Source organism: Lithobates pipiens, unplaced genomic scaffold (assembly GCF_037356315.1).
Source record: "Lithobates pipiens isolate NorthernLeopardFrog02 unplaced genomic scaffold, aLitPip1_a1.2 Scaffold_16, whole genome shotgun sequence".
Lineage (NCBI taxonomy): Eukaryota > Metazoa > Chordata > Amphibia > Anura > Ranidae > Lithobates > Lithobates pipiens.
In genome coordinates, this window is record NW_027507748.1 from 602874451 (window position 1) to 602887185 (window position 12735).

The 12735-nt window shown below is 38.6% G+C and overlaps 1 protein-coding gene across 1 annotated transcript in view; it reads right to left on the reverse strand.

The window, feature by feature from the left end:
* The window catches only part of PSPC1 (paraspeckle component 1), a 76566-nt gene that overhangs the window by 24755 nt on the left and 39076 nt on the right, over nucleotides 1-12735 (reverse strand). Inside the window, 3 exon segments of the mRNA XM_077483991.1 lie at nucleotides 7677-7779; nucleotides 7861-7945; nucleotides 8091-8287. Of these exon segments, the coding sequence (XP_077340117.1) occupies nucleotides 7677-7779; nucleotides 7861-7945; nucleotides 8091-8287 (385 nt within the window).

The window sequence follows — 12735 nt, forward strand, 5'->3', positions numbered from 1 at the left end:
GCGTCATGACGGATCGATCACATTGTAAACGGCCACCGGGTGTACCAAGATGGCCGCCTCTCCGGAGCTAGACTGAAGCCGCAGAGTGCTCCGTGGAGCGCGGCATGTGCCAATCCGAACAGAATGACCCGTTCGGATAACGGATCGGTGCCGATCCATTGCAACCCTAATGCTCACCAAACTGACTACTAAAACTTATTGATACAATGCTTAACATCCACAAAACTTGGGACCCTTGGATTTCGCACTTCATGCCATCTGCTTTCAAGCACTGTCCATTTATTTGCCACCAACAAATTCATAGTGACCTCTGTGATACTGCTACCCCCACAGCCCCATTCCTCAACCCTTCCCCTCTCTTTTCTATTACTACAGTTCTACCTCTAAACACATGTTCATATTTTGCAAAAGCCCTGAGATATCATATTTCTCTCCTCCTAGCATATGGTAATCTGACACTTGGCAGAAAATTTGCACTGCTGGTAGGTGTGCCTTTTATTCATTATTTACCCTGTATTAACTATCCACAAACCAAAAACTATTGAAAAAAAATAAAAAAATTAGGCTTGGCTCAAACTATTGCGGGTGGCTGGGGGTGCTGGAATCGCAGCAATTCCTGTACCAGCAGTCAAAATGCACTGCCGTTTAAAAACACAGAGGGGAGGGCTGCTAATCATTCGTAATGGCAACCCCACGCATTTCTAACCAACAGCCCTTTGTGAGGACAGCAGGGCAGCATTAAGGTGAAAAGGCCTAAGGGATTATAACCCCTTTAAGCCAACCTGTAAAAGGAGAGGCAAAAATGTGGCGAGTGTGGTGGCAAGAGGCGCGTGACTCTTTATGCATGACTCTTATTGATGCTGATAACATTTAGAACAGAGGCCGCAGGAGAAATGAGGGCTGAATATTAGGAGCTCAGATTTAGTTTTGTTAGTGGTGCGATATCTATACTGATGCCAGTTCGGAATGCAAGAGGTGACTGAAGGGGTGAGTATAGACAGAATTGGGTGTCGTCAGCATAGAGTTGGTATTGGAAACTGTGTGGGAAGTTAACTAGCGAGCAAGGGAGGAGATGTAGATAGAGAATACAGAGAAGAGAAAGGAGGATTAGAGCTGAACACTTTGAGAAGTACGAAGTGAACCAGAAAAGGGCAGAGTGTCTTAGAGGTCAAAAGGTAACTTTTTTTTTTTTTTTTTTTTTTTTTTTTTAGGGGATGAGGTGGTGGTCAACTATATCAAAAAGGAAGAAGAAAGCGAAGACCGCTTTGGATGCATGGGTTTTAATTATTATTTTTTGGTTATATTCTACAAATGAATTTGAAAGGGATTGTTAAACCCTCGTGTTTTTTCACCTTAATGCATCCTATAGCAGTGCAGCCATTGGCTCACGCTGCTTTCGATCAAATCCAATGACGGGAGAATGCTTCTCCTAGGGGGGTTTATCTGATGCAGGGAGGAGCCACCGAGGGACCCCAGAAGACTGTGTTCGGGGCCACTCTGCAAAATTATCTGCACAGTGGAGGGACGTATGGCATGTTTTAAATAATCAAAGCTTTACAATTACTTTTAAAACATTCTTTCCTCCCTCACGTTATCCCTCTCACATTCATAAGAGACAATAACATTTTTGCACATACCCAATATTCAAACAATTTATTACTAGTAATCTTAAAAAAAGTTTACATTAACAGATTGTCAGCAGCAACTAGGCAAGAAAAAATTTTTTGTAAGTGCCAAGGCTGCAGAGAAAACAAATCTCTAGGTACTAAGATTTTGCTTCTTGGTAGTAACTTCTTTTAACAGAAAACCAGTCAATGCAAACGCTAAATATATTGTCAAAAAAGATATTGCAGGATTTTTTTTTCCAGGAATTGGTTATCAGTTAATGCTTAGATTTCATAATGTAATAAAGGACACTTCAAACTATTTACCAATACCAATATTATGAATAGACATGATCTAAATGTATACATACACATTTCATACAGACATTGCAAAATGAAAGAGCGTTTATTTTATGAAGCATGTATGGAAAAATGTGGTCATTTAGACAAAGCATGTAAAGATCATGTTCCTTTAACAGCCATTTCAATATACTTATCTGTCAAAACAACTTAAGGTTGGATGTGAACTATTACCATTGTATAGCAAATCATTCTCTTTTTGAATAGTGTTCATAACTGCATAATGAAAATGTGAAATGCCTTGTAGCGAAATACAATATTAGACCAAACAAATTTCTCTTAACATGCACAGGAATATATACATACATTAGAATCATTTCAAAAACTATTTTTTTTTCACTACACAATTTATCAGCAAAAAGTTAACAGATCTTTAAATATAAAAGTGGAATGTGCATTTGCCAAATTTGCAAACATTTCATTTACACAACCACAACAGAATTAAAATGAGAAAGTATTGAACAAAAATAAAATCACAATAGCGCTCAGATAGACTTTGTACAGATTTCCTGTAAGTTCCCGCATGCCCACAGGAATGAATGGGGCTGCGGTTTCCACGTACAGAAGGTACACCACACTGTTGACTTTAAAGACTTATTTTATTGGCACAATAAATCAACATTTTTCACCTTCAATTAAACATTTTTTTTTTTTACATTTAGTTGAAACTGCACAGCAACTTTTTGTAGGGTCTGAAATGTAGTTTAAAAGTGAAATTCTAGCCAAAACTTTTTTTGCTTTGAATAAGTACGACAAGAGTAAAATACTATCCTGTTAAGTGTTTACTGTTGCCCCTGAACCAGTTCGATTTTAATTCTCTCTCGGTAGCAGTAAGAAGAGTTGGGTAAGGGGGGGGGGGGGGGGGGAGAGCAGTTAACACCAAGACAGAAAACAAGAAACAAATAACCCAACAACTCCTAACCCTTCCCCAAATTTTACAGCAAAAACAGTTTTGGCCCCACCGCCATCCCTTCCTGTCCTAATAGGAAAGAAGGCAGACTCTTGCTTTGGTCTGTGAGCCAATTACTAAGAAGCAGACAGTTCCAATGCAAAAAAAAAAACGATTTGCTGAAATTGGGCCTTGATACAGAGGTCTTCTGTAGTGATGATGATCCAAGACCAGCGATTCAAAGAACAGAAATTATCATGGCTTAATCACAGGGTTTATATCTTGGCATTTTTCTTGAAGTTCCTCGAGAGATATTTTTTTTAGAAACCTTTCCACATGCACACTTGTTCTGCATATTTAAAGCTCTAGCACTGAACACAAACTTAAAAATAAAAAATTAGACCAATTTCGACAGTATCCCATATCAGATAGATAAAGGAACAAATACCACAATGAAGACCATAACCAAGTTAAAAAAAAAAAAAAAAAAAAAAAAAATGTTGCCAAATGGGGCACTTCCTAAAGATGTATTTGGTGGTGCTTCAGCCAAGCACAAATAGCTAAACAGATCCTTAAAGTGTTACTAAACCCAGGACCCTGCATTCACTATATTTGTTGACTCTCACAGTACATGGAACATGGAAATGCAATCATTTTAGTAAATATAAACTGATAAATACCTTTTCTCTTCCATCAGCAGTACATAGCAGTCTTGTGACTTCTATCAGTTGCTGGTAAAGCTTGCAGGAGGGGGTTTTCATACTGCACTGAGCTGTCCTATCAGGATCCAGGACTCCTGACCCTGTCTGGACAGTGCTGATTGGCCCTGTGCCGATCACATGCACTCTTCCCAAGAAAAAAAAAAAACCTCTCTAGCAATACACACCAAACTGAGCATGTGCAGTCTGACTCCAAAGGCTCTGTATTATCCGGACATGTTCCAAGTCAGTGGAAGGAGGAGGATCTCTGCATACAGGATCAAACAGCCTTTTTACATAATGCAGAGGATTAACCCCTTAGGATCCACAGTGAGTAGCACTGCAGACAGACTGATTTTACCATCATAAAACTTTGTCTGATTAATGGTAAAATGCCCAGTGTAATTGGTACCACATCCCCAAAAAAATTTATAAATCAGAAATAGAAGGGAGAAAGGTATTTTAACAGTGCAATAGAATTGGACGATGAGAGTAAATTGCAACCATAGTATATAAAAAAAAAAAAAAAAAAAAAGTTTATCAAATTTGTAATAAGCTCAAAGTTAAAAAAAAAAAAAAAAAAAAAAAAACAACATGTGAACATGTAAAAACAAAAAAGACAGTAATTCATAAAGATGGTGGTCATAACAGGCAGGCTGAATTGAAAATGAGGATTGCACATTAGCCCATGTTTCACTGTATTGCTTCTTCAGGGGATGTGCACACAGACAATGTCACAGGAAACTACATATATAGGAACACAAAAAACAAAACAAAATTTTTTTTTTTAAATAAACAGCACCTAATTGCGATGCAAAAAAATAAATAAATTACAACTTACGCTGGACATTACAAAAAAGCCTGCTTAACCCACCCAAAAATCAGCCAATATTGGAGCAAACAGTTCTCCCCAGGTGAGAGATCCCTGTGCAGCCACAGAGGACAAAGGCCAAGCTCAATAGATAGAAAAAAGGAAATATATAATAAACGATATGGATAGCCTACTGAAGGAAAAGTATAAAAAGCAAATATGCTATATACACACAAACAAAAGACAAGGGATAATTTTACTTTAAGAACAAGTATATCAAAAGCATGGGATGGAGGACAACTTAAGACAGCCTGCTAAACAGTCAGCAAGGTGTCATTCTATAAAGAAATAGTGGAAAATGGGGAGGGGGGGGGGGGTCGGAATGTATACGTTATGGTGGTATGAAGATAAATTAAATATATACACACATATATACACAAACATACGTATACACACACACACAAAAAAGGACTAATGTCTCACCTATATAAAAACATATATACAAAAGGGACCATTGAAATAAATGAAATAGTTAGGTGTATAAAGTCCAGTCAAAAGTATGACACCCCATAGGGGTACATGGGGATAATAGATATGCATTGAGGGTGAATTGTTATTAAGAAAGATGAATCTCTCCTAACTTACCGACATAGTGAGCTGGTGGACAAAGTCTGACCCTCCGACTCTGGAGTGTAGGATGCCAGAATAGGCAGCTTTATTTGTTCTCCACTGAGACAGCGTCTGACGTCAACGACTCAATGCGGGCGCCATAGCGCATGCCCCAAGTGCCATGCCTGCCCCTACAACAACCATAAAGGCCACGCGGCGGGAGTGGGGAGGACCCCAGGCACTGAGTCACCACCTAGGGAAAACGCAGTGAGCGTCACCACCTGTGTTTTGTCCTCCAGCTCACTATGTCGGTAAGTTAGGAGAGATTCATCTTTCTTAACAGTTCCCCCTCAATGCATATTATACCCATGTATCCCTATAAGGTGTCATACTTTTGACTGGATTTTATACACCTTACTATGTCTCATTTATTGATTTATTTCAATGGTCCCTTTTGTACATATATTTTTATATAGATGAGACAGTCCTTTTTGTATATATTTTTTTCACTAACTGGTTATGCCATCAAGCTTTATTTTCCATTAATACTGTCCCCAAGTGCTGGTTTGTCAAATATATACCATTTATATATTTAATCTATCTTCATACCACCATAAACCTATATACATTCTGACCCCCATGGATCCATTTCCACTATTTCTTTATAGAATGACACCCTGCTGACTTTTTAGCAGGCTGTCTTAGGTCACCCTCCAGCCCATGCGTTGATATACTTGTTCTTAAAGTAAAATTAGCCCTTGTCTTTTGCTTGCGTATACAGCATATTTGCTATTTATACCTTTCCTTCAGTAGGATATCCACATTGTTGATTATACATTTCCTTTTTCTATCTATTGAGCTTGGCCTTTGTCCTCTGTGGCTGCACAGCGAGCTCTCCCCTGTGGATAACTGTTTGCTCTAATAGGCAGTGGCTGATTTTGGGTGGATTCTTCGGCGGAGTAAGCAGGCTTTTTTGTAATGTCCAGCATAGGTTGCAATTTACTTTTTATGTAGCGCAATTAGATTATTTAAAAATGTCCTTTTTTGTTCCAATATATGTACAGTTTCCTGTGACATTATTGTCTGTTTGCACATCCCCTGATGGAGCAATACAGCAAAACATGTCGGGCTAATGTGCAATCCTCATTTTCAATTCAACCTGCCTGTCACGACCACCATCTTTATTATGGCCTTTGTTTCCATGTTCATGTGTGTTTTTTGAGCTTATAAAAAAAAAAAAAAAAAAAAAAAAAAAACCTTATATTATGGTTTCAATTCTCTCACCATTCAATTCTATTGCACCGTTAAAAGCCATTTATCCCTTCCATTTCTGATTTATAGACTGATTTAACTGTTGTGGGTTTAGTAACATTTTAAAATCACTAAACTTTTTTTTTGGAAGGGATTGTTACTATTAACACAAACATTTTTGTGGCTCTGCGTTTTTGGAAAGGGTTGGGGACTTTTTTTCATGCAAAATGCAGCGTTTTGCATGTAATAGAAGTCAATGGACATGCATCAAAAACACAAGGTATCATTTTTTTACCGCAATTTTGCGGTTTGTTTGTTTTTTTTCACTATATATATCTGGTTGCTAAGCAACCACAGTGTAAAAAAAAAAAGGGGGGGGGGGAACAAACGCAAAACGCAGCAAAAACGCGTGTCCAAAAACAAGCACCGCAAAAAGCATTGCAAAAACGCTCAAAAGCAACATGCATAGATGTGAATCGAGCCTAACAGACCTCTTGGGATGCATTTGAGCATATGGTAATTTTTCTCCAAAAACAAGCAGACTTAATTTAAAGGACAAATTTATTCATTGCAGTTATTTCTATTGGGTTCCACTGGCCCTTCCCAGAACACCCTCAGCCTGGTTCGCATCCAACCATAGTCATGGTAACCCAGCCATCTGGAGAAGTACAGACCTAGCCAGCCTGACAAATGAAGGTTGTGAGCGGCATTAGCAGTAAGGCTGCATTCACACCTGAGCATAGCGTTTTCAAGCGGTTTTTATCCCGCGATTCACTGCGTTTTTTACCGCGATTTTCCGCGAATTTGTGCAGGGCAAAAGGTCACCTATGTTAAAGAAAAATGCCACAATCAGCCCGATTAGCGCGACAAAAAAGGGTCCGGAACTTGTTTGAGCTTCAGGGGACTTGGAGTGGAGATGTGAACCATCGAGAATAATGGATTTTTTCCCCTCCAGCGTTTTGTAGCTTCAGGTGTCAAGCTACAAAACGCTCAGGTGTGAATGGGGTCTAAGACTGAAGGAACCTATTTAGGAATGAAGCTTCTCCAGAAGGCGGATGGTAAATTGTCCTTTAAGGCAATCAAACTGATAACAGCTAGATATAAATTCTTGTTTCCCCAAAGTTGTCAAAGGATTATTGGCACAAATGCCATCTTCCTTGCATCCACAACCAGCTGGTATATTAATAACATTGTTTTAATTTTGACTTTAAACTGCCTTTTAGTCATATCACAGCAGTTTCTAAGGTGTCCTTTTCTATAAAACCTTGTGCTAAGAACATGGATGCAACACTGTACTAACAGGTTTTAGGCTAAATCTGACCCCTGAACTGCAAAGGTGAAATGTTTCTACTGCAGTGTTCTCATGACATTATTGGCTGTTAAAGTCTGCGATGAATGACAATCTGTAGCTCTAAACTAGCAAAAAAAATGGTAGATAAAACTCAGTTACTTACAGTGTCCATGTAAGCTGCCTTAAAACCTTCCTGCCGGCGAAGATCCTCCTGCTCACGCTGTCGAATCATTTCTTCCTCACGCCGTCTCTGTTCCTCTTCGTGCCTGAAGGTTTACATTAGATGAGACTTTTGTCTAAACACAGAAAAAAGCTAGTTTACATTTTCCAACTACTGAATAGATTACCTCATATGAAACTGTTTCCGCTTCTGAAGCTCCTGATTTCTCAGCTCTTCCAGACGCCTAAGCTCTTCTTGGCGCCGCATAAGATCTAGAGGAAAAAAAAATATATATATATATAAAATAAATTCTATTAAAGAAAACTTAAAACCGATACATTTTGCAATACTTTATACAGACATCATGCAGTTGCTACAAGTGAACTATATCTTTATTATTAAGGATTCTGTTCTCACCTTGTCTCATTAGCATAAGCTGATGTTCATGACGAGCAGCTTCCATCTCAGTCTCCAGTTTTTCTTTAGCTTCTCTGATATTTCTGTCCACCTGCTCCCTTTGCTGCTTTTCCATTTCATACAATGCTTTCCATCTGGAAGCATATTCAAATTCAAATGTTCCAGGCTGAGCAAATCGTGGGGGTTCCTCCCTTTCCCTGAAAAAATAAATGATTTATGAGTGGACAAATGTATTTCAAAGTTAAAAACTACTGAAGATTGTCTTAGGGGCCTGCAGAGAAGATCAAAGTAATTTTTTTTTTTTTATTAAAAATAAAATCTGATAAAAATCCAAAGAATTGATTTGAAATCTAATTTATTTTAATAAAAATGCTTTGAGTAAAAATCTAAAGATACTTTTCAAGATACAGTAATCATTTAGTTTATTCAGCATGAAATGGGACTTGGTTCTGTAGCATGCGGATGTATATTCTGCAATATTTCCATTTTTCATAAACTCAATTTATCCAAGCTCTGCAAGTTGAGATAATACGCACTGCATTGATGCATTCGCACAATTTCACAGTAACCACGAGATAAAAATAAAATAAATTCAGGAATATTCCTCAATTTTCATTGTTTTGCAAATTTATGTACGCGACAAACTGTATGATTGAACCAGTTCTGATTTCATTGTTTTACTAACCTGACAGCTTATACTTCTAAACAGGAAACCTTCTTTTTGTTTGCAAATATTAACCACTTGCCGACCAGGCCATAGCTGAAAGACATCTACAGCGCGGTCTGCTTATTCTGGGTGGACGTCCATGGGACGCACCCGGGAACATCCGTGACTGCCGCTGATAGCGGTCACTTGTAAACAAAAGGGGCATGTAATGCCGGTTCCTCCCTCCCCTCTCTGTACCGATCGGTACAACATGAGCGGAGAGAGCGGATAGCAGCAGTGTTGTGGGCTGGATCTGTAGTGCCCACAGCACTGCTCTGTGACAATTCCAGTCACATCCAGCCAGCCCTTCATGCTCACCCATACCCTGCAATACCCAGCCTCTGTATATGGCCAGTCTGTGGAAGTCTCACACATGTGGCATCGCCGTACTCAGGAGGAGTAGGACAATCTATTTTGGGATGTCATTTTTGGTATGTACATGCTAGGTGTTAGAAATATTGTATAAAATGGACACCTTTTTATATATTTTTTTTTTAACACAAACGCGTTAACCACTTCCCACCCGCCGGCCGTCATATGATGTCCTTTGTGCGGGGATATCTAAATGATGCCTGCCGCTACTTCCTGGTTAGAGACTCATATTGGGCCTCGATTTAGATACCAGAGAGGCTTGCACTGCAAGCCAAGCAGCCATCTTTCCAAACAGGAAGCAATGTTTTTTATTTTCGTCAGCCATGGAGCTGGCTCTCATTGGGGTGATCCTCTTACTCTATAAATACGCAGTGACTGAAGTGGACAAGCTCCCCAGATGAGGTCTTATTGAGACAAAACCGGTCAGGCTCTGCTGATGCCATTACAATATTTGATTTCACTTACATAACTTTTAATGCTTTCTCAAATGTGAGTGACCATTTTACTTATTTGAATAAAATGCCTTTTATGTAAGTGGGATAATACTATGTGGCCCAATTATTTTCCTTTTACCATATATACTACTGGGAGGATTCGTTCTTCATCTTTGGTCATTGTTCCCTTGGTGGATACCCATTGATGTTATACATTGCAACAGACCCTTGCCCAATTGGTCTACATTGGACACAGTGTATGCCGATTTTCTCCCCTGGGTGTGTTACACCACAAGCTCTGTTGACTCATCAGGCGTATGCCTAGTTGGATTCAACTTGTCTGGTAAGCCTCTTTCCTTTTGATGCTGGATCAGATAACTAGATTTAGATTTCACAGATTTATCTCACAAGTCACTTTATATATTGGAGTCACTTTAGGGACTTTAATTCCAATATATATATATATATATATATATATATATATATATATATATATATATATATATATATCAGGGCTCGACAAACCCCAGGCGCCAGATCGCATTGGCGACTAGAATTTGTGATCTGGCGCCTGGGGCAGCACAGCGGGGGTATCCTGTCTCCTTCCACCCCCCCCTGGCGTGATCGTGTCGGGCCGCGCCGCCGCCGGCCGGTAATTGAGGCCGCGGCTTTGAGGCCTTCTGTGGTCCTATGTTTAGTTCTGTAATCTGGCGCCATCTAGTGGTGGCTGTTGGTATGACAGCCAGCGATGCTAATGAAGCTTTCACTGCCCACCCATCTCACCTTTACTTAGAATAAAAAAATTAAAAAAATGTGTGTGTGTGTATGTGTGTATGTGTGTATGTGTGTGTGTGTGTGTGTGTGTGTGTGTGTGTGTGTGTGTGTGTGTGTGTGTGTATGTATGTATGTATGTATGTATGTATGTATGTATGTATGTATGTATGTATGTATGTATGTATGTATGTATGTATATATATATATATATATATATATATATATATATATATATATATATATATATATATATATATATATATATATATATATATATATATATATGTGTGTGTGTGTGTGTGTGTGTTTAGGAGTTCTAACAACCTAGAGAATAAAATGGTGGTCGTTGCAATACTGTCTGTCACACCGTATTTGTGCAGCGGACTTACAAGCGCATTTTCGGGGAAAAAGTCTTATTTTTTTTAATTAAATATAACAGTAAAGTTGGCCCAATTTTTTTATATTGTGAAAAATAATGTTACACCGAATAAATTGATACCCAACATGTCACGCTTCAAAATTGCGTCCGCTCATGGAATGGCGACAAACTTTTAGCCTTTAAAATCTCCATAGGCAACGTTTAAAAAATTCTACAGGTTGCACGTTTTGGGTTACAGAGGAGGTCTAGGGCTAGAATTATTGCTCTCGCTCTACCGAACGCAGCGATACCTCATGTGTGGTTTGAACACCGCTTTCCTATGCGGGCGCTACTCACGTATGCGTTCGCTTCTGCACGCAAGCTTGGCAGGACAGGGCGCATTTAAAACGTTTTTTTTTTTTCTTATTTTAACTTTTTATTTTTTCACGGTGCTTTTAAAAAAAAAAAAATTGTCACTTTTATTCCTATTACAAGGAATGTAAAAATCCCTTGTAATTGAAAAAAAACAGGACAGGTCCTCTTAAATATATGAGATCTGGGGTCAGAGAGACCTCAGATCTCAAATTTACACTAAAATGCAATAAAAAAAAAAAAAAAAAAATTGTCATTTGAAAAAAAAAAAATAAAAATAAAAAATGTCCCTCTAAGAGCTATGGGCAATGACATGGAGACAGGTGGGGGGGCCGCGCTATCCTCCCCTCACTCGTCTCCATGTCAGGCCAGGGACAGGTCTGGATTGCCGTTACCGACCTGGCTCCTAACTTTTTTAGCTGGCTCCTAGATTCCAAGCAAATTTGTCAAGCCCTGATATATATATATATATGCACTGATGATTTATAGTGGCTGTAAACCCTCACATATACCCAGTGAAGTGAGCAACCTCAAATGATTTGTAGGGATATCGGTTTCATCCCTGTGTAAGTTTTACATGTATATATGCTGTCTTCAGCTTTATCTATTCTTTAGAAAGTGCAGATGTTAGATTTTCTCTTCCTGGGAGTGAAGTCTGGGCATACAGCCAAGACAGCTGATTGGAGGAAAGGCACACACCACCCTCCACATAGGCAGAGACTTTCAGAGCTGTTTTCAGATTAGTTCAGCTCTCTGGTAATCCATTTATAGCATCCATCACACAAAACTCAGCCTGGTTTTAGCACAGATGAGGGAGAAGTTATCATGCTGGTAGCAGAAGAACTGAGCAGGAGAAAGCCACAGGACTTAGTGCTTTGAAAAAAAAAGATAAGAAAAACATTGACGATATATGTGCCCAGCTCAAATTTCATGAATCGGGCTTAACATTCACGTTAATCAGGTTTTTTTTGCTAGAAAAATTTGTTGAAACCCCCAAAACACAGATTTTTTTTTCCAGACAACCTAGAGGGAAAAAAAAATCTGGCTGTCATTACAATACATTGTCACACTGCATTTGCACAGAGGTCTTACAAGCATAATTTTTTGGAAAGAATACACTTTTTTGAAAAACACCCCACACAGTAGTTATGCCAATTTTTGTGAAAGAATGTTACGCCAATTAATACCAAACATATCATGCTTCAAAATTGCACCGCTCGTGGAATGGCGACAAATTTTTACCCTTAAAAAAAAAAAATCTCCAAAAAAAAGCGACGGTTAAAATTTTCTACAGGTTACTAGTTTTGAGTTAGAGGAGGTCTAATGCTAGAATTATTGCTCTCACTAACAATCGCAGCAATACCTCACGTGTGTTTTAATTTTTTCTCTTCTTTTTTTCAGTTTTTCTCAAGGACAAACATTTATACTAAAGTGCAAAAAAAAATTTAAAATTACAGCGGGCAGTTCTTAAGTGGTTGAATCAAGATTTAGATTGGAATTAAAAAATCTACTACATTTAAATCAAATCCACCCTGGGAGCATCTCTAACCAGAATACTACTTTTATTTGCATCATTTTTCTCAATGCACAGCCTCATCACCATAGAACACCCAAGGAATTGGTGAAAGA